This window comes from Callionymus lyra, chromosome 13 (genome assembly GCF_982586985.1).
Source record: "Callionymus lyra chromosome 13, fCalLyr1.hap1.1, whole genome shotgun sequence".
NCBI lineage: Eukaryota > Metazoa > Chordata > Actinopteri > Syngnathiformes > Callionymidae > Callionymus > Callionymus lyra.
In genome coordinates, this window is record NC_141830.1 from 19,854,806 (window position 1) to 19,878,190 (window position 23,385).

The following is a 23,385-nucleotide window of genomic DNA, read 5'->3' on the forward strand; positions in this document are numbered from 1 at the left end:
CATGAGGAGGCGCGGTAAGCGTTAGGAAAATGGCTGAGAAAATTCAACCTTGAAGTGTCCAGTTGGAGGACGTGAATGTATAATGAGCGAGAAAGCTGCAAAATTACATTCTGACATTCTGATATACATGTTCGCTCGATTCCTCAGACCCTTCGGAAATACATAATGCTGAAATAAATAATGCATTTCCAAAGGCTATCAGTGACGAATTGCAACATTCATAAGTTTGAATCATTTAAAGAACTATATCAATTGCCTAAGAGACTTGCATGATCCACTAGATGTACATGACTATTCATATAAACTCGGAAATGCAAAACATCTAAAAACTTTTTTTAAACTGCCATTATGATGCAAAAGCCCAGCACCAAAACATTTTCTCCCATCACGTCTTCCACGGCTCATGCTTCGAGTACCCAGAACAACCTTTCATGATCAAGTAGTCGTGTGTAAGTAGAAAAAAAAAGCAGCCATAACATCCAGTGATACAATGGGAAGAAGAAAAATATGTAGCCTGTGTTGTACAGGAATTGTGATGTTATATGTATGACTATTTTATTGTCACTTTAAACATGCTTGCATGGACTTAAATGGTAGTATCTTCATTTTCCAGGCAATCCTGAAAGAATCTGAATAGATAGAAGCTTCCTGCTCTGTAGAACCCCAGTAGCACCTCTCATGGGCCCCTTATAGATATATGGATTTTATATTAGAGAGGGTCAATAAAGATGTCTCTCAGGAAGGAGATGGATACAAGATAATGTTGGCAAGGTTGTAAGACAGAAAAAAACATAAAAAAGAAATCTCCCAAGAGCAGCTCGGGAAATGAGGATGGAAGGAGGGATAAGTCTGTGATTAGAGGAAAGAGCTGGTGCTATTTAGAAGTTTAGCTCAGAGAGATGGCGAGGATATGAAGAGAGAAAGGCAACGCTTGGGGCACAAGTTTCTTCTCTGCTCGTAGAGATCTTCGGCAGACTTTGCGGAGGCTGAAAGACAACCTGAGAGCGATAAGGAGGATGAGGGGAGAGCATATGCTAAGTGAGAGGATGAGAGATGCGATGGAAAAAGCAAACTACAGCGATAGAGATAGCAAAGGAGCGATAAATCGAAGAAAAAAAAAGGAAGGAGGGGGAAGAGCGAGGTTGTTTGTGTGTGTGTGACTAAGCAACAAGATCGAAGATGAAGCAAGGAGAGGAGAGGACATCCATCGTTCTTCCGGCCTTCAGGTGGGCAGGACAAGACTGAGGGCAAAGGAGTCGATACACAAACACACACTTTTAAATGTACGAGTGCGATGCAGCTGTGGATTGAAGGGGGAGACCTGTTCTGGCGCAGGTGCTGGCCATTTCACGCCTGTCGGCCCCTCTTAGCCCCGTTTGTCTACACAGATTCACATTAGCCTCCACAGGTTTGTACTCAGCCTCCCTCTCTAGAGCTGCATCTTTTCTCTTGACTTGCATTAACATCTGTCCACCCGCTTCCATTTACTTTCACCAACTTTCCTTTTCTTCTTATGAGCACTCACGCACAACTCCTGCCATCTGCAATCCTCCATCACTCACATGCTGGCTGCCAGAGTCACAACTTTTCTTTCACAGATTTAGATTCAGATGCTTGTGACTAAGATGAGTGGGAAGAAGGGAGGCGGTGGTTGCCTACTGAGAGAGAGAATAAAAAAAAGTTCCTGGAGGATTTAAAAGCCATTTCTGTGATTGTCGGGGGCGAAGTCTAAAATGTTCACCTAGAAATCAGTCTTCGGATCCCATGTTGAATTTAAATTCTTCTTTGTCAAGGCCTTTATATCATCAGAACAACATTTTCAAGAGGAATTATATGCATGGACAACTTAAATATTAAAAAAGGGAATTTAAAATCATGGCTGAGTCCACAAAGATTCCCCCAATTCTGATTCCTGCTGAGCACCCCAGCACACCAATTTATGAATGAGCATCGATGTAAAACAGACCATGACAAACTATATATATTTAGGCCTACCTTCAAGAAAAAATCCAGGACGTGTTGGGAAAGAAGGATGTTCAACACAGAAGCAGAGACCATGAAGAAAGGGATGCAAAGAGCGGGTTTAGTGGGATAAAGAACAGGAGAGGAGTGGAAATGTAGGATGAAAGGCAGAGTCAAAGAAACAGTTGGTGAAATGATGAGAGCAGCAGCCAGCAGCTGAAGCAGCAAAGGGTGACTGATCCGTTCTGAGAGGCTTGGAGACAGACAGACACACGCTACGGCAAGAGATAGAGGAGGCCAATAGCGCTGGAGATAGGATGCAGTGGCACAAGCTTCCCATGAGAGGTTTAAACGCCGTCAGCATCCACTCTCCCTCTGTCCGACCCTCACGCCTTTGCTCCGTGGCTCACCGGGATAGAGGCTCGCACGCAGCCACGGATTTATCCCAGCGCTCAGTCTTTGGCTTTTTAAATCAAACAGAAAAAGCCTCAATCTTCATCTCTGAGCTCCCCAGACCGTGACATTTTTCTTGCTTGTTGCACACAGCGGGAGATGGTGACATGCTCTGTGCTACAAAAGCCGGTGACAGTAGCAGGGGGCAGTACATCGGGCCTCGGAGGAAAAAAAATGACGCACACCATGAGGAGTCGAGGGACTTTGTGAAAGACAAGTGGAAGGGTAGAGAAGTGGATGGGTAAAAAAAAAAATCAAAGACATAAGGGCACTGAGGAGTACAGGCTTCTTCAAAATTGAACTCACAAAAGGAGTGTGGTTTCACCCCCATTACGGGCAGGTTTTTCTCCACAAGTCAGCAAAAAATAACTTCCGGCTAAGTGCAGGCAGAGGAATGGTCGATGTATTTTGTATGAAGGGGAGTGGAGGAGTAAACCACATAAGGAACAAGTTAAAAAAAAGTATTTGAGCTACAGAAGGGCTAGAAGAATTGATTTTTGTTTCACCCCTGATACTGAAGCACTCCAGTTTCATCAAGTTTGAGCAAAGACTCGACTTGGAAGTTCGCTTTCTTTGACTACGTGACATTCATAGGACTCTAGGTTAAGAACTACAACAAAGAATGGATAATGCATAATGGTGACGCTACATCTTGATAGTCTAAAATAATCAACTATTGCTCAGAATCCAATGCATAGCATGATAGTAGATTTGTTACATTCTCCTCTGAATAAAGTTGGTGAGCCCAATGTGAAGCGAGCTTGAGAAATATTGACCCTTATTTCCCCAAAAGATGACAACTCATAAAAAAGGAAAAGTATCTCGAAGACCGACTTCTTTAGCCAACCAATTAGAAGCACCGCTGCAGGGCGAGTAATGAATTGATATCAACATGATAAGGGTAAACACGGATGATGCCACACACCTAACAGCCTGTATAAGTCGATGCAAAGGTTGAGCAGCTGATTCACCTCATATTTTTTTCAAATATCAGATCTTTTCCAACCAACCTTTTAAATATAACCATGCAGGCAAAAACATTGACATAAAGATCAGAACGGAACCTACTGTGTTTCGTTTCACCAAACATGTTTCAACAGGAACACAACTTCCCCATGTTATACATTTTAAAAAATAAGTCAAACATTATAATGAGCTTTTCTCAGAACATTATTTTTATAACTATCAAAAATATACCATTAATACCATTCAAGGTTCTCAAAACATACAATTATAATTCCATATGTAAAATTCAATATAAATACCTGGCTTGTAAAACTTAAGGCTCTTAAACACAGTTTCTTTAAGTGACAGCCAAGGCGGAATATGACACTATCACTGAAAGAGTTTGCAGGAGCCAAGAACTCGAGCATTGTAGTTGGAAAGGCTAAACTTATTACCTTTACCTAAACTTAAACTTATAAACTTTATACCACATTATACCGCAAACTATTAAATAAATGTTCTTTTTCATACGTTATTAAGTAAACATTTAAAAAAAGGCTGTTATACATGCTAGCTATGCTACTCCATATCTGTGCTAGCCTTATTCTGAGGGGAAATTTAGCACCGTTAGTGCTTGGTGTTGTGTTTACATCATTTAGGATTTGAGAACACAAACAATAAGAATTTGTGTCTAAGGTGGGATGATATTTTTTGCAGATGTTATGCGACGGAATTTAGAAAAACTTAGAAATGAAAAGAATGACGTTCCTTTTGTATGAAGACCAAAATGACTTTTACATCCTACATCTTTAGAAGGTCATCTTACATCTTAACACATCCACTTGTTACCCGTTGTAAATATGATCTACACAAAACATTAAAAAATAATAACATAAAATGAAACATACAGGGACCATTAAATGTATAATTCAGACTCCAACGATTGATGCCATGACTTACAGACAAGGTGGATAGATTGATGGAGTGAGCCATCAAGGTCATGCAAACATAGACAATCATTTTGATACAAACTCTTGATCTCGGAAGATCCTTGCTAGGCAACAAAGGAAGATTGTGCACAACAAGGTGTGGCTAGAAAGTTGCATGCAATCACTAAGAAACAGAAAAAAAGAGAGAAGCTCGATGATCACACATTATTGCACAAGGGACAGAGCAGCTGGACCCGCTAGCCTTATGCTACACACCCAAGACAGACCTCAGCACCGAGTGTGTTTGAGTGTGTGTTTGTGTGACATGTGGTGGAACAAGACGCGTCCCAGGAGAAAACATGGAAGCATAATCCACTAGGAATGTGCAGCGGCAAAGTGCACTTGGCTACAGTTCATCAGTTCAGAGGATATAAATATTTTTATATACCAGCCAGGGGAGAGTTTAGATGACGAACGACACCCAAGTGAGCCCCAAGTGTCTTTAAATGCCTTCTTAACTGGTTACTGATGCAGCTATTGTAGACACTTCATCAGCCTGTTTGGACAAGAGGCTGGTTTTGCAGCAGCAGATGTTTAGGTTTGTGAGGACGAGAACAATTCCAGCATTTGTTCATCATGACACATTTGAGCTCACAGTCTAAATCTCTACTTTAAAGTGAGGCATACACTGTATGAGCTCAGAGATCGTTTAGCTCATTGTTAGAGGGATGCCCTTGATACTTGTCTAATTTGCCATTTTGCTACTGTAAACACACCAGTTATTAATGACTGGCTCCTAAGTTTTCAGCTAGATTTTAAATATTTTGTAAACTTGAATGTCATAGTGATTATCTCTGCATGTTCATTTTGTTTTTAGCGTCATTTCTGGTAAAACAAAGCCTCTACAAACGTGTAGTGGTGCATATCTGAAACGACGTTGCATACTTTAGAATATAACGGAGAATTATTTGGGCATTTCTGTAAAATACTGAGGAAGGTTTAAAAAAAAAAAACAGTGCTTAAAAATCATTTGTCTCTGTCCCAGTTTTAACTTTCACTCACCTCTGACTATGACGGTGACCTGATCTCTGCCGATCCCGATTCGATTCTTGACCTCGCACACGAACGTGGTGTTGACGGCCTCGTCCACCTTCAGGACCTGCAGCTTGTTGTCTTTGGTCTGAGCAGTGTCTGGCATCTCTCCCGACATACTGCGGAGACACGAGAACATTCAAAATGACAAAAGAAATAGGATGGATGTGCATTTTCAGAGATGTGCTGCTCGGAGTAAAAATCGTCAAATTCTTACTAATCTTGATCAACAGAGCAAAACCAATCCATTTTTCTCCCGACATGAGGCAATCTATTCTCACTCAGTGGAGCCAAATACTACAAGAGGAAAGCAAAACTGGGAGGATAATCTCTTTCCATTTATAAATGCCTACCTTTTAGATACCTTCCATGACACCAGTGAGTTTTATTGTATCATAAATGGAAGAGTCTAGAATGAGGAATTATGAGGTCATCTCAATAATCAAGGCACTGGGCCGTAATACCTGTAAAACCTTTTCTGAGATGAAAAAAAAATTGGCAAAACTGAATCAAATAAACTTACAGGTGAATCTGCCTGATGAGACTCATTATTCTTCTGGAAGCAATATTGATTTCATCAATGTTATCCTTCTAATTGACAACCAGGGGACATAATTAATATTATTCTTATTATCATTCTTTGTTTGGTCTGTTTTTCACTCTGCTATATATTGAGGTGTAGAACTAGTGCACGGAAACTGAATGACCTTGTCTTAATAATCACTGAAATCCATCATCATTAGGTTTTGACTGAAGACGGTAGTTTGGCTCACTCAGCTGTCCGGCCAAGTACAGAAACATTCAGACAGAATCACAGGAAAACAGATTCGTTTCATCTGGCTCTTAATGAAAATGAGATGCATTAATATGAGATGTATAAAAAATGTCTGTACATTTGAAAGCCCACATATTGACTAATAGACTTGGAAGATGATAATTTAATTATTGAAGTTCAAACTTGTCAGACGCAGTGACGCTTGTTTTTTTTTAACCAACCAACATCACCAAAGCATCATTTTTGTGCCTCATTTCGATAATTAATTCAGTTGCACAAATGCATTTATTACAGAGACGACTGTTGATGACAAACTGTCGACTTTAATACTTGATGATTGGATGTTTTGGATAATAATCTGTAGAACTAGTTGGTGTTTACATGAAAATATGTCATCAGACGTCATCATTTAGTCTCTGGACTCTATTTATCCACTAAGGTTTGACATAGTCAGCATAACTTATGAATGTCACATATTTGAGATGATCTTGAATAAAAAAGAGGGTACAGGGGGGGTACTCACGTTTTCCACATGACGGAGAGCGGAACAGGGTTTCCAGTGGCCTGGCAGGTGAGCACAACATTTGTACGACCTACATACCAATTACTGTCGTAACCCACTATTGTCACTTGGGGAGCGTCTGAGGAAAGGAGAGAAAAGTGGCAGGAAGGAGGAGATTATTAGCACGGCAATGTATTAATTACTACTTAGCTTGAAAAAGGAAACGCTTTTATGACAGAGCGTGACCAGCAATCATGAAATAATAAGCGTGTGTGTGTGTGTGTGTGTGTGTGTGTGTGTGTGTGTGTGTGTGTGTGTGTGTGTGTGTGTGTGTGTGTGTGTGTGTGTGTGTGTGTGTGTGTGTGTCTTACATTGGACTGCGAGCTTCATTGGGAAACTCTCTGGCTTGACCTGAGTCCTGTGCATGACCACGCAGCTGATGTCTTTCCCGTTGTCGGCAGCCGTCGGAATCAAGCGATACTCGCTCTGTATCGACACGGTGTTATCCACGCCTGGCTTCGACAGTGTGGTGGCGTTGCCGTTGGCCGTGGTCACCCACTTGATCTGGGCGGCGGGGCGGCCGTTCGAAGACTGACAGCGAGCCACGACGGTCCGTTTGGCTCCTGCTTCCACGGTGATGGGCGAGGCCGAGTTCTGGGGTTTAGCTGCAGGGTTGGGGGGAAGGAGGGGAAGACACAGAGGGTGACGGAGAAGATTAAAGGACGTCAAGATGGATGGAATGGAAATGAGACGGCGGAGGGAAAAGATAATGCGCGCTATAAATGACAAACAATTTCAGACGGCTTGTGCTCAAAACACAATGTCTCTGCTGTTTCCTATCAGGAGGCTAAATTGATAAACAATTATGGGCACGGTATAAATTATACGCGATTTTCTCTCTTCCCAAATAACTGACAAAGTGTTCGATTACTATGGCAAAGTTACTGATCTCATATGAAAAGCACCAACATTGAGCAAAACTCTGCTAAAGAGCCAATTTCACAACTTTACACCCCAAAAAAACGAAAAAAAAAAATTGTCTCATTTAAGTTGATTTATATGAACTTTTCAATACTTTTTTTTTTCTATCATTGTTGAGCTTCATGGCCATTAATGTCGGACAATTTATTCAATTCTGTGATAAAGATCGATATATAGTTTCTGCAGAAATAATTGATTTTTCATCCCCAAGTACCAATCCAAGTCCCCTTCAAATTAACTATAGTCCACCTCACTTTGAAGGAAAGTGTCATTCTGCAACGTTTCAATAAATGAAACAAAAGAAGAAACTCAAACAGCTTTTCAACTTTCCAGGGTTGCAGTGGTCGAATAAATAATATTGAATTGTAGTTGCTTCGTATTTTTGATGTTACTTGAATTTAAAGCTATTGAAACTGGTTGAGCGATTACAAGGTTGAAGGGGAAGTTTTCCCATTTTTTCTCTTTTGTATCTGGTCTGATATTTACCTGAAATTACCTTTTGCTCATACACAATCAACAATAATGATATTTTTCCAATTCATTTGTAGATATTTGTTAATTGAGTAAATAATGCCATTCGTTTTCCATTCAAACAACGAAACATTAAAAATAAGTAAGTAAGTATAATGGAGCGCTTTTCCAGACCAGGGTCACAAAGCGCTTAAACAATCAAAACAATATTCAATAAAGTATATACTTTAAAGGTCCAGATAAAACTGATAACACAACAGGAGTTCCAGAAAATCAAGGAAAAGCCTGAACAAAAAAAACGTCTTAAGATGTTTCCTGAAGGAGTCAGTAGATCATCAAACACAAAGAGAGAGAAAGATCGTTCCATAAACATCAGTGATGGTTTAAATGAAGAATGTGAACAACACCGTTGTATGTCAAGGGAGTCTTCACAACAAAATCTCTATTTTTTCATAGTCTCCGAGTCCCCCAAACTCCCAACACAAGAATGGGGTTTGAGCTTGCTGGACAGCAGTCGACAGCCGGCATGACAAGGAGCTAGATCAATACTCCGCCTGAGGGGCGGCAGGGAGGTATGATGAGCTGTGGAGGAGAAAGGGGAGCCGAGGCAGGGGTGCTGCGCCAAGGTTAGTCCAATGGTTCTTTCGCATTAACAGCAACACAATTGATCTGACAATACCACTTAAAATGGCAATTAAACAGAGCAGGACAAGCTTTTAACCTGGAGGCTACCTTTGGGCAAGAGCTGAGCCCGAGCAGGAGAGAACTCTGCATCTATAAATATTCTAAGTAGTGACACTGTATTGACAAGAGGGTGACGAATTGAAAGAAGTCAACTATAAATCACTACGGGAAGCTTCTCACAGCGCTTCAGATTGCTAGACGCACCAAATCATATGAACCCTTTTGGCATTTTTCTGCTAGAATTCCAACACAAATTTAAAACAATATTGAGAAACATAGTACAAAACCGCATTATTGAAGAGTGAAACAGAATCGAGTCACTAAAATAAGTAATGATAATACTATAGATGTTTTGTGTTCATATGTGTTTTACACACATATGAAATCTGTTGCAGGCACATTTGCTTTAAACAGAAGGAAAAGAAAATCAAAAAAATCTTATAAATGTATTCATTTAATATCTGGTCCAAATATTTAAACACACCTCATTTACGACCATCACCAAGGGATAAAATAGATACAACAAACATATATGGATATGTTTTAAGAAGGTGCTTGCGGAGTTATAGGCTAAAATCCAAGTCCATTTTAACGTAGCAACTGGAGCTCAGGTGATGTCGCCCTCATCCAAAAATGCAAGGCTTAGGCTGATGGCCTAGCAGTAATAATAATGCTGTTCTGTGCTGCATCTGGCCTGTATTTATTTCTTATCAAAATAGCAAGGGCACAGCTAGGAAAGGGAAACATTGAACCCCATTTTCTCATGGGCTCACCACCTCAAGTGGGGCCGAAGGGGTTCGGTGCCGTGTGAGCCGGGCAGCGGATTGAGGCGGGGACTTTGCTGAGCCAACAACAGTGAGATTCAGGGTGGCATGATCGGAAAGAAAAGGTCCACCTTATCCGAACCCGATGGTGCTTTATTACTGGACTTCTGTGCTCATCACACACTGTCCACAGTAAGCACCATGTTCAATCATAAGTCCACATGTGCACTTGGCACCAGGGCACCCTAGGTCGCAGCTCAATGATCAACTTTGTGGTCATTTCATTAGACTTGCGGCCACATGTTTTGTCAACCGATCACTACCTGGTGGTGAGTTGGCTTCGATGGTGGGGGAAGATGCCGGTCAGACCTGGTCGACCAAAACGTGTTGTGAGGGTCAGCTGGGAACGATTGGAAGAGTCTCCTGTCGGAAGAAGTTTCAGCTCTAGCCCCAGAGTGACCTTTAATCATGTTCCGGGTGAGGTGAGGGACACCATGTTCCGCACCGCTATTGTTGAGGCAGCTGATTGAAGCTTTGGCCGTTGCCTGTCGTGAAAGTAATCCCAGAACCCGCTGGTGGACCCCAGCTTGAAGTATGCCGTCAAGCTGCTGACCATTTCTTGGGACGTTATCAATTGCTTGAAACAATAATTCGAAGACCTTCATAATCCCATCGACATATTTTCCGTGGAGGAAACAGGATCGGGGTTCTCTGATTGGGTTCCTCTCATGGGCTGAGGTTGCCAAGTGGTTAAAAAGCTCCTCAGCGGCAAGGAAGTGGCTCTGGGCTGGTGGGTCTCGACCTTGCCTCCAGAACCCATCACTTTATCTTTCAGTTCTACATTCACCTGTTCAAGAGCCGAGAATTCATGTCCACAGCATAATCTACGGCATTTGAGACACCAACCTCAGCATTTGACACACCTTTCATACATTCTCCAATTTTTAATCTTTAGGCCTTTAAATTGCATTTATAATGCCATCAACTATGTTTGAAAACACTTCCGAGTTTGTGGATGGCGCCGTTGATAGCATTAGTCTGTGCTCCGCCTTCACTCTCAGCCTCTTCCCGCTCGCAGGCTGCAGGATGAATGGTGTCTTTGCTCTTACAAAGCCTGATATCTTTAGTTTTCCACTGTTTTCAAGATCTAAAATATACGTCAGACACTGTCCGGTTGTTGTTGTTTTTTGTCGGGGTTAGTTTGGGTTAGTTTGAAAGTTAGTTGGAATTTTAAGGGGGAGAAAAATCACTTGACTGTCAACTACACCGGAATTTTGGAAATCCCTTGAGACATGTTTGTACATTTAAAAATGCACGTTTCCAATTTCAATATTAAAATAAGAGACATTTGCATATCAGCAATGTATCTTCAAACGTATTTTTCTGTGAAGATCTTATCGTAGTAATTACTAAAGCAAACCTGCCTAGAGAAAGCAGATCATTAAATAGGTGCGATTTTCACACATTTAAGGAACGGACTCAAGGCGACACTTTTTTCTTCATCTATTCTGGACAATGATGCTTTATTCAACTTGTAAGAGTTCCTCTCAGCTCTAACAGTAATTTAACTGTAGCCGTGCTTTCCTAATTCCATTTTATGAGCAAGACCTTTAACACCGATTGGTAATGAGCTGGCGTGGTGCGTCTCAGCCTACTCCCATCACTGTATGATTGTGAAAGGGTGATGAAGGGTAAATGACTCATAGTTTTAGGCTGCTTTTCTTCCATCTATCATTTAGTTGTACAGGCAATGACAGTATTTGATTACCATTCACATCTTTTATATTGTCTAAAACCTTATATATAAATTAGAATTATTGAGGGGTTTTAAATCCTCCCATAAGGAATTAAAAAAAAAAAACGAGCCAAACTTTGAATAAATAAAATACTGTCATTTTTTACTTCAAGGAAAAAAATAAAATGCGACCTACCAAGCATGACCAAATATGTGATTCCTTGCTCGTTGCCACTGGGGTATGTAGCATACTCGCAGATGTACTTCCCCTCATCGGTCAGTCTCACGTCTGTGATCTGAATAGAAGGACTGCTCAGGTTCGGAGGGCTTGGCGTGAAGCTGACTCTGCTCTTCAGTGGTGAATCTGGGTAGTTGGGGTCGAAATTGGGGTGAAAAACTGCAATGTTGATCCGGTCTCCTTCCTTGGGTTCGTAGATCCATGTGACCTGTGGCAGAGGCGAGGACAGCGGTTCAGTGCAATGATGGAACATAACAGATCACATTCACCACATCATTGATATGCACTGGAGAGCATTTCAAATCCCATCCATTTCGCTATTCACTCCACCAGGCACCACACAGAGAATGACAATCAAACAACTGGAACAGGTATGAATATGGATGCGAGTGTTTTTTTGGAACATTAGTTCCCCCTCTCTTACCGAATTCCCAGCTGAGATGAGCATTTCCTACTTCATTGAGATGCAACCAAGAAGTGCACCCATTACCATATCCAATCCTCTACAGAAAAATGAAGCTTAGCATTGTTTATTCCAGGCAACAGAACATTAAGCAGGAAAGTAATAAAGGGCCATTAGTACACTGGAGTATGATTGGTAGACTTTATGTTCTTGGTGTAAAGCAAGTAAAACTAATTCATTACACCACTTCAATTCCTGAATTGCCCTGAATTGTTTACACAAAAAGTCATACATCATTGTGTTCATCAGCGTTTAGAAGGATTAGTTGCCAGCATGGATATCACAGCCGCATGGGAACATGACAGATGATGTAAAAGGCTCTTTCAACAACGTAAATGTCTTGAATGCACATATTTCTCATCATTACCTCATGTTACTCAGCGTTCACCAGCTTACACTCGGATACACTCCAAAATGTGACTCTAGTTAGGCTCCTTAACGCACTTGTCATGGAGGATGGAAATTAATGAGAAGCCATGAAGCTTATGAAGGTGGTTCTAACCCCGGCGGTCACAACAAAATCGGTGAGCAACCGTTAATACAGTCACTTTTAAGCAGGACTTTCTGTACGATATAGATAAATATTCATGTTTGAGACTCAGTCCATCTCATTACTTTTCATGATAAAAAAACACGTTCAATAACATTGACATTACTGATTAACTTCACAGTCAATATCTGTCTGCTTCAATTAGGAAGATAAATTCTCTTTTTGGATTTAGAGTGAAACTGGCATTAGTTTCACTGAACCGTTTGTGTGTGGGTGTACTGGAGAAAAGACCAACATTAAGAAGAAAAAAAAACTTTTTCATAACATGTTGAGATTTTTACTGACCATTGTGAGCTGAATCCCTACAGCATCGGTGAAGGAACAGCGCAGGTTGACAGTTTGTCCAGGATACGACAGGACCTCAGGCTCCACCTTCACTCTCTGACCCAATACTTCTGCAGAAAGAGACACATTGCATTAATGGAATTCAAGATAATTTACGTTAACTTTTACAGCAATTATCATTCGATGCTATGCAGAAAAATGTAACCTGGTTTATGCCATAATGATTTTCTCCCAGTGTTAAAGTGAAGAAGAAACCAGTTGAGTCGAAACGGTCAAAAAAAGGAAAAGAAAACTATATAAAATATGTTACCAAATGGCTTAAAGCAACCAATTATTACAGAAACGTTTGACTAGCAACTCACTATTCAAACAATGCAACTATGCCTTCGCGCTCTGCCTGGAGTTCTTCAAGTTACCAGGAAGATAAAACTAGTAACAGACAGAAGCTGAGTTCCAGAACTAAAAATGAAGGCTACTACGTTGCAGTTACTTTAACAGCAAACATGTGTGAAAATAACTTTAAGGACTATTCAGAACACTTCAGTAGTGATGCAGTAGATTGATATCACTCAGAGGGCAAATAAAACTTATGAATCATAGCAGAAGTAAATTAAAAATGTCGTACAGTTTCAGCCACTATAGACTTGTTAAGGAACATCTTGGCTATCTATCTATCTAATACACAGTTGTGTAGTTGTATGCATTTATATGGATAGCTGCTTAGTGTGTCATGTTATAGATGTCATTCATTCACTAATTTTCTTTACCGCTTAATCTTAACCCCTTATGGGGATTGCGTGGGGGGCTGTAGCCTATCCCTGATTCTACCCTGGACAGGACGGCAGTCTTTCGCAGGGCGTACAAAGATATACTCATATCTACGGACAATTTCCCCAAGTTCCCAATCAAAGTTTTTCCGATTGTGTAAACAGTGAAAATCATAAAAGGACAATTTAATAATTGAAAAAAACAAAGTGTGCAATGCTGCGTGACCTATAAAAGGAAACACACCCTTGTGTTCACAGGGGGAAGATTCAAAGTAGGCAAAGGTATGAACCCTCCTGACGGTTTAAGAGAATTGGGTCATAACAGCGACGACTCACAGACGGATCCACAAGTCCCTGATAAGTTGTGGATGAACAGAATTGACAGAGTGAAAAAAAAATGCTTGCACAGTGTAGAAGTCAGTGACCAGTTCCCCCTCAAACATCGGTCATTAATCATTTTCCTGAGCGGTGCTTTTCCTCAACTGTCATTTATTGCCGTGACACGTTCTTGGCAGCATGGATTCAAAATAACTATGGTTTTCTTTAGATATGCGAAAAAAAGTAGAGAAGGCGTTTTGAAATGACAATCCTTCCGTGCGTCCTATGCGTGTGCATGAGAGTGTGTAATCCGGGTCTACGTAAAAAAAATGTAATTACTTGTATGAGTAAGCGCGCATTAGTGTATGTCAGCAAGATGGCACCTGTTCCAAGTCGGAGTAGATTACCTGCGGATCCACCTCAAATTTCTGCAAGTGCGGTTCCTTGTGCAGAAAAGTGTGTTTGGGTAGAAGAAATCAGACGCCAAAGCAATTTCACCCTAAAGGCAAACAGTTACTTAAAGAACTTGTTGAACTGGTTTGTGCGGCAGAGTAGAGATTCACGGTATTTTGTTCTCACTTTTGACCAGCAATAAACACTATACCGTTTGTTCTACAAGGAGATCTTATAGCAATAAATCAACATAGAGAGAGGGATCCAGAAGGAACAAAAACATGTCTTTCCCAAAATAACACCAGCTCTCATAAGAACTGCCCAATTTAGAACCACAAAACAACACTTGTAGCCGCAGAGCAACCCTCTGGACAACCACAGCTGGGGAGCAGCAGAACCAGAGGGCATAGGAATTCAACCAATAGTGGGGGGGGGGGGGTGGGGGGGGATCAAATCAAACATTCATACTTGTGCGTGTGTGTGTATATTTATATTTATATACAACGCACTGGTACGGTTTACAATTAAAGTTTCATTATTCAAAGTTGGATTCTCAGCTCAGATTTGGCTTAGCATATTTTTGACTAATCGCACTTCTGGCGACAACACAAGTTTGATCTCGGTTGGAAGGACTTGAGGTTTTGATATCAATCCAGAAGCTTTTCATTTTTCTTCGGAAGTACTAGAGCTTGAAAACTTTGTTTTATTCAGTCAAGGTGCTTATTGCAGGGAGCAGAAAGTAATTTGTCTGTATCGTGTATTTCTATTCAGTAAATCTCTAGTAAAGATACTGTAATGTTTGGGTGCAAGATGAGGCACATCGACGCGATTTTGCCAAGACTATTAAGAATGCAAAAGGCAGGAAAGTAGCATTTGCAGGCGTTTTTTTTATTCATCAATAATTATTCCTATACGAGTTTTTCTTGTTGCCATCCTCACACAAGAATCAAGGATAAACTAAATAATTAAGGATTAAAAAAATTAATATTCTGTGGATCTTACCATATTGATTTTTATAACCGTGCAGAAAGTAATCAGACTTTATTTTACAGAGGTAATGAAGTAATCAGTTACAATTATTATTCAAAAATATTAAAAGCAATTAATTTACTAGTTTAAGTATGACTGATAACCGTTACATGACAACTGAGTAACACAAATGATCACCTCAGTCCAACAGAGACGGGGCTTTTCAAATGCATACAACCATCTTAGGGGAGAGAAATGTTTATACATTTAATTTGGACTAAGCTACCTAGATAATCCAATTCAAAGCTCAATTAAGCCTTAATGCAACCCCCAGCTTGAAAAAGATTGGACTGGATGTTTCCGCCTGCATTAACTTCTGGTGCGATGATGCCATTTTGCGGATATGTAGACATGGCTCCAACCTCCTTCACGTACTTCTTATGTTGTTAGTGCTATAAGCAGGATTATACAAGAGATTTATTGTATTAAGTAAACAACAACATCAATGGACCATTGGGGAAAGGGTTTACTGCTAACAAGCACGATCTTAAATATTATTCATTTTAGCAATATAAACAATAGGAGATAGAAACTATTAAATCAGTGGATTATCCCTGGTCTTGGATTATTAATATTCCAAAACCTAACAAAGTTCTTCCAAATATGACAACAATATTCCTACAAGCACTTAATAACCACAATGTCCTACACTCGACCAAACGTTGTCCAGCTTAGCTAAAAATTGACGTGAAAAGGAATATGGCCGACCTCATCTGTAGAAATAATGGGCTTCGAGCGCATCTGAAATCAACATCACATTTTTCTGTTGAGAGACTGGTATACTTCACACGGAATCTGTAAACTGGAAGTGACTGACAATAATAAGAAGAGCAAAACTGCCTACACAAGAGAATCAATTGTGGTTAAACAAGACCTAACAAAACCACATAAGCTACAGGTACGACCTCTGCCGTCTGTGGCATTTTTACAAGAGCAAGCCAGTTTAACTAAGATTAGCTTTGGGATTGGGATTTGTACTTTTGTTAACCAAAGAGTAGACGGGAAGGTAGAGCTTTTAAAAGTCAAGATTAATGGTTTGTATTGGAGGGCATCAACACAATCAGCATGGTGTTTCAGGTCATCAAGTCAGTTGGTAGACCAATGCCATTTTTTCAATCTTCTTTCCCGGATCTCCAAACACATTAAAGTGCAGACACACCTCACACGAGGGTGCTGTCCATCACTCGGAGGCAATAAGGTAGAAGCCAACACAGGTCAACTCTTGCCAGAGCAGGGATGAGAGACAGGCCAGCCTTATAAGAGTCAACACTGCCTGAGGAGAATGAATATTACACACCAAAACAAGAAATAGCCTGCATCTCTTCTACCAACTTCAGTGACCCCCAAACCCCTAAAGATGGAGCATCATCAAAATCCCAGACAAAGAGAAAAGTCAGTATGGACACAAACGGGCGTGCATCAGACTTGGAAATGTCGAGGCGAGTCAGCATTTCAAGCAATAATTGTGACGATGAATATTTAGGTCATACGAGGCAGGCGGGCTTCAGTCGACGGAAACTAAGAGAAGTGGAGAATAAAAGAGAGTTCAATGGTATACAGGAGGGAGTGGAGGGGAAGACTAACCACTGATCTACTTTATACAGGCTTGCCTTCTGCATCATGCACATGAATATGTAGAATTAAACGGTTACCTTAAACCACCTGAAGTTGAGACGTCACAACTACTACAAAAACATTTCCTCATGACTCAGAGGATATGACAACAAAATATTGATGCAGTAAAAGGAACAGTACACACTGAAGAGATGAGCCTGGTCACCCTGACACATGAGGTGTGTGGAGTGAAAGGGTGTGAAAAGAAAAAGGTGCCAGCAATGAAGAATAAACGAGTGTGTGGAACAAGAACGGGCTGAGAGAAGAGGAGTGCAGCTAACAGGGTATGAGCCGCAAGCTAGAAACATGGTTAATAGAAGAATGCTGAGGAACAAAGAACAAATGTACATAAAGACTTTTCATAACTGCTCGCCATTTTAATTAGAGCAGATTTTCAATCTCTAGTGTTGACGCAAAGAATCGGATGCTGGTTTGAAAAAGAAGCTGTAATAAAAAGTGGAAACATCTCTCCACATGTTCTCCAATAATAATAATAATGTTTATTTAAAATCCAATATGTGAAACGGAGTTAAAGTTTTTCTATTTTTTTTTTTTAAAACATCACACAAAAGTCGGTCTGTAAACGTGCAATTAAATAGAAGACGCAGACGCAGCCAGTCCTCTATCCTCGGGCAGGCTGCTCCAAAGTCAAGGCGCACTGACGGAGAATGCTCAGATTAGATTTCAGCCTCTACTTTGGAGCAGGGAAGTGCCCAAGAATCCAAGACCGTGAGCTGGCTCGTAATTGGTCAACATGCCTGAGATTTAGCTGGAAGCCTGACCAATGCGACACTCAAAGGAGGTCAATTCTAATAAACACAGGGAGCCAGTGCAACGAGGCTAAAGTGCAGGTGAAATCATGTTTAATGGACCAGTTGGAGTTGGGGAAGTGATTGAGAGATACCAGAAAAAGGAAGGAGTTACATTATTCAAGGCATGAAAAAAAAAAAAAAAAAGAAATCAGTGCATGTTCTACTAGATAGGTTTCATTGTAGGCATATTTGATTTTTGAGATTATTTTGAGTAGTTGGGTGCATGAATGAAATAATAGTAATTTGACGTGATGGTTAAATGATGAAGATGAGTCAAAAATTAGGTTTATGTTTAGTGAAAGTTATACGAGGGCCTAGATGAGTGGAATTAGGAGACGAAATGGTAGAAGAACGAAAGACAATTATGTCGTATTTGGATTCGTGTCTGAGAAAGTTAAAAAGACATTAAGCTGGTCCAGACAAGTTGAAACAGCGGCTAAGTGTGTCGTAGTTGAATGAATATCGTGTATCGAGTTAAAATCTGACCTAGGGGAAGCAAATGAATAGAAAGACCAAAAACAGACCCTTGTGTCACACTACTGGGAACACTTGCTATGGAACTGGAAACGTATCCCATGGCAACCACAATGTCTCAGTTTAAAAATAGGATCAAAACCACCTCAGTGCTTTGACTCTAATGCCAATGAAATATCCAATACTTAATTAAAACTGGGGTTAGCTTTGAATTATAATCATCGTCCCTTAAAAATAGAGATTTGTTGGAGGACTGTAACAAAAGAAAGAAGTGAAGAAGGGCATTAATGGGAAGAGCAAGCAGACTTCCAGACTCAGCACCCGACCTTGTGATTATAATGGCAGCTTTGAGAGGAAAGCAGAGGCAAGTACTGATGGGTGAAAGCAGAAGATCAGAAGGGCGAGTTAAAAAACAACATTAAATCCTAATTTCCTTTGCGGCCCACTTGAGACAGCCGTGGATTATAAACGCACTTATCTGGCCCCCGTTCCCGCCCGCCGCACTGGCTAATTTCAACACATAATGGCATTCATGTCCTCTGCCTGATCCCCATATAAAGTGCAGAAAAGCACAGCGTCAGTAGTACTGGAGGCCATCACCTAAAATATCTGACGCCGGTCAGAGCCTTTCAGCTAGACTTTTTATCAAACTAGTGGGCCATGGGCCGTCAGGTGGGCCGAAACCCTCAGCTCCTCCGTGCTCAGTGTTCCTGAAGATTGCATCCCAGCAATACATTGTGTGTGTGTCTGCGTGACTGAGTGGGTGCGTGACTTTCTTGGTGCTGCCAATCCACTGGCGCCTTAAACCGCACCGAGCTTTGGTTTGAGCAAACGTCTTCATTATATTTATGTTCAGCACACACCGTACTTGGATCCGCCACGGCCTTGATATAGGTCGACTACCAGGCGGGAGGGAGCCATTCTCGCTGGAGAGAATCGGTTCCTACCCATTCTGGTTCCCCTTTAAGCTTTTTTTTTTATGTTGGAATTGGATTGATTTGCAGCCCACCTATCAAACTTGATGACTTGGCATGGTTCCTCTTTGGACCAAGGTTGCCTCTTGAGATTTAATAAAATGAGCCTTTTCCAGTACCACAAGGGCCAATTCGATTAGACTTCAGAATACAAAGAATGGCCCTCTGTACCAACCACCTCTGCAATTCAAAGCTTTCGAAATTGCTGGGCAATAACCAAATGAACGCAACCTTTCGTTTGTGATAATGCAAATTCTGTCAAAGCCACTTACAGTTTACGTTCTTGTCAAAAGAGTGGGGTAAAGCATGTATACTGTATGGGCCTAAAGTTTGTGTTGTTGTTCATATTACATCAAATTGACAAACAGGATGCTGAATTTTTAAAAGGTCTTTTAGAACTCCAATGATGAAATTATGAATGTAAAAATAAAACAATCTCGGTATGCAGCGTAATTAACTGACTCACCCTTTGTTTGGCCACACACTTGCGTGAAAAAATGTTCGGTGTCAGTTCAGTATTATGACAGATGTTTTCAAAAATTACTTTTGAAATGGGCAACGTGTGCATGTGTGGGACGCCTGTCAAGGCGTATATTCAATAAAGGCTCCTACGGAGACCAAAAGTGGAGTTGTTAAAATCCCCGTTCATTAAAAATGCATGCCATGGGTCCAGGATGTTAAGAATTCACCGCAGTGTTTAACAATAACCAACCCAGTGTGACAGCATGAAATGAAGGCATCCTTCAAACTGCTCACCGAGAGCTTTGTAAGGAAAGGAATCCCATTTCAGATCAGATTTCCTTCGAGGGATTCAGTTGTTTTATAGAACTAGATGCTAGAGAATACTCAACTATTTAAAAGCTGCTTAAAGGCAGCGGTGACTACCATATGAGTTACTAGAGACCAAGAATCTTATTTCGAGAAATTATCTTCACTTGATGAATCTTTTTGTGATCTAGGCTGTAGCCAAGAGTTTGGAGCTCGGGTAAATATATCCAAATCCACAGATAAAGATTCCTCTTTTTAATCTCCTTTAATTGCAAGCTACCTACAATTATAGCTTAGATGTGCAGTGGCTGCAATTAAAAAAAGATGCAAGAAAAAAAAGATAGGAATCGTATAGGTTTTATAGTGTATAATGTGATCTCCTGGATGTAATGAATATTAACAACAGCATCAGAGTCAAAAACTATTCTGGCCTGTGACCAGCTAAAGATGTTGAAGTTGTTCTGATGGACAAGGGTTTCATTTCCTCTTTCTTCCCCAACTGACCCATTTCCCTCTGCTTCGAAGCAAGCTTTAATTTTCAATACATGAGGTCTCTGTGTTTGAACAAGAGGATGAGATTTGCAGTTAGAAATTCAGTTATTAATAAGAAACTGCATGATTTACATGCAGATAGAAAATATATGTACATTAAAAAAAAGGTCAGCTTAATTTTAATTAGACTTGCTTCTCAGTAATTGTGGGTGTTTATTCATATGAATTATAATTCTCATTAATGCATAAAAAAAATGCTGTTCTATGTGGGTGGCACTGTCAGAGAAGCTCACTTCAAGGTAAGAAGGGCAGAAGAGCCAGTGCTGCTGTGTGCACCGTCCAAACAGCTGCTGCTTTGCACTAATAGACATTATCTGCTGGAGTCTGAAATGGCATCAACCAGAACCTGCTGTCTGTTGCTGCTGCTACACAACACTGTTGCACTACTGGTTCTTCTGACCTTCACACACACCCCCCCCCCCACACACACGTGTAGGCAACCGTGCGCACACGCACACGCTTTGGTATGCAGTGAGCAGAGTGGGGAGGCAGCTTAGTTCTGACAGGCAAAGCAGTTTGACAAGCCAAGAATAAAACTAAGAAATGAAGACTTGAGCTCGTGTCTCGTCTTTTCATCGACCTTTATACAACGGACCGTCTGAGATCAATCAATCAATCGCACATGGGAAGCCTTGGAAACGGCCCAAGACATCACTGATGACATTGATACAATTCATTTTGTGGCAAGAGATGGTGCAAACAAAATAATAGCAAAGCGCTACTAACAAAATGTAATTTTGATACGACTCAAAATTCCTGAGGGAATGGTAATTTCGCCAATTTATTTTCACCGACATAAAAACAAGGAAATGTTTGCTGGCATCTGTCACTAGCAAGTTCATCCCCTTTATGGAGATGATTTGTATTCCACAGAATCACTGCAACACAGAAATTACCAATTTCTAAACGCTGTAAAAAGCAGCAAATACAGCCCTTAAAATACACCATTGTGCTTCAATAACATGTAAACCATCGACTGGAAAACATTATTGAAAAAAAAAACATTGTGTTGAAATACTAAATATGGTCAGCATGTGAATATGGAGCACTTGATGCATAGAGACTGAACTGCAAATCTCATCCTCTTGTTCAAACACAGAGACCTCATGTATTGAAAATTAAAGCTTGCTTCGAAGCAGAGGGAAATGGGTCAGTTGGGGAAGAAAGAGGAAATGAAACCCTTGTCCATCAGAACAAAACAATAGAATGAGTAGATATCGCAGGGTCAGTTTAAGTACATTTGATCATGTATGGTCTAATGAAGCAGAAGCCATACTGTGATTTACATGGATTTATATTAATTTAATAAAGTAACAGAGTTAATTGGGCTTTCAAATCCATGTCCTTTCTCAACACAACACATTTCATAATTACAACAAAAGGTCAAATCAATAGCCATTACTGCTTCTACTGTAGAAAATAAAATGAGCTTTTGCGCCTCCATTCAAACCCACTGAAGCCAGAGCTAGACTTATCTTCTCAGCATAAAAAAAACATGTTTTTAAGGAACAAACAAAACAAGACCTCGCGGTCGATCTTGGAGCATCACTTTAACTGCTAAATAGATCCAAGTGGAGGGTGATTAGTTAAAGTTAAACAGTATTGTACAAGCAGCTTATGTAGACGTGTCATCGATGAATAATAAACTCATTCATTTGGTTAGTGTGCACTTATTCAAGTCAGTGAAGAATGGATGCAGTTATCACAGCTACACCAAACCACTCATACAGCAAATCAAAATGCAAGCTGGTGCTCCTACTGAAAGAAAATGAATATCAAAACTAACTTAAGTTATTGGCTTTTGTAAGTGAACGCTCTTGTTCTCTTGCCATGCATTTTTGGTCTAGTTTGTGTAAAAAAAAAAAAAAAGCCTCCCTTGCCAATAGTGTGACTGTCATACTTGAATAATGTATTTTGTGCTTCACACTCATCACACAAAACAGTAAAGGTGGCAGGGAATAATAGTCAGTAAACTGTCACAGCCCTTTTTTATTCACGGTAGAATTAGTATAGAATTCTATAGATTGCATATGTGTGTTCATGACTAAAGCATTGAAGTGGAGATTTAAAGACGTTTTGAGTGTGAATTTATCCCTCATTTGAGCCACAGTTGTATGTGGGTGCTACAGTAACATTACAAGCAAATGTTCCTTAAAAAAAATGGATGATACATTTTCCATGAACAAGCTCAGATTCTAATTTTCATCTTTATCAAGTCTTTATCAATGATCTCAATCCTTAACACATTAATCGAAGCACATTTGCAATCTTCCCGTTACATTTACTTGATGACTTAACTCTGACAATAACCATGTGCACCTCTAGAGGTGATGAATTGAAGGCATCAGGCAGTGAGAATTGTGTTACAGAGAAGTTGCATGAAGGACTCTGGGGCCAAAAGAGCCGACTTGTTGTGCAATAACAGGAGAAAAGCAGGAGGGAAAAGGTGAGGGGAAATAAAGGGAGAGAGAGAGAGAAAGAGAGAGAGAGTGCAACCTTTCCCTGTGATCACACCGACATGATGAAATATATGATAAAGATGGAAACAGAAAAGGAAATCAAGGACATCGAAAGAAATGAGGAGGTAAAAAGTCTCGACATGAAATAGGAGAAAAAAGAAGGCATGTGGTGTTAAAAGGAAGCGCCAACTTCAGCTTCAAAGATCCAAGGAGAAATGAACAGCTGGAGGAGAGAATCTGCACAGGGGGTGTGTTTTGAAGATCGTGTGTGTGTGTGTGTGTATGCAAACATCTGTATAGCAATTCATTTCCCTATTTAGCAGCCTGATTATTACCATCTCGCTGCAGGAAAAGAGCGATCAGTTTTCAAATAGATAAAGTCACATGAACATATGG

The 23,385-nt window shown here is 40.4% G+C and overlaps 1 protein-coding gene across 3 annotated transcripts in view; it reads right to left on the reverse strand.

The window, feature by feature from the left end:
* LOC148067682 (nectin-2) overlaps positions 1 to 23,385 on the reverse strand; it is a 126,630-nt gene that overhangs the window by 69,281 nt on the left and 33,964 nt on the right. For all 3 annotated transcript variants that reach the window (XM_087805104.1, XM_087805103.1, XM_087805102.1), the window contains exons 2-6: positions 12,830 to 12,939; positions 11,490 to 11,739; positions 7,030 to 7,323; positions 6,680 to 6,797; positions 5,352 to 5,500 (exon numbers count right to left, since the gene is read on the reverse strand). In XM_087805104.1, coding sequence (XP_087661230.1) covers positions 5,352 to 5,500; positions 6,680 to 6,797; positions 7,030 to 7,323; positions 11,490 to 11,739; positions 12,830 to 12,939 — 921 coding nt within the window. The remainder of the gene's footprint in view (positions 1 to 5,351; positions 5,501 to 6,679; positions 6,798 to 7,029; positions 7,324 to 11,489; positions 11,740 to 12,829; positions 12,940 to 23,385) is intronic.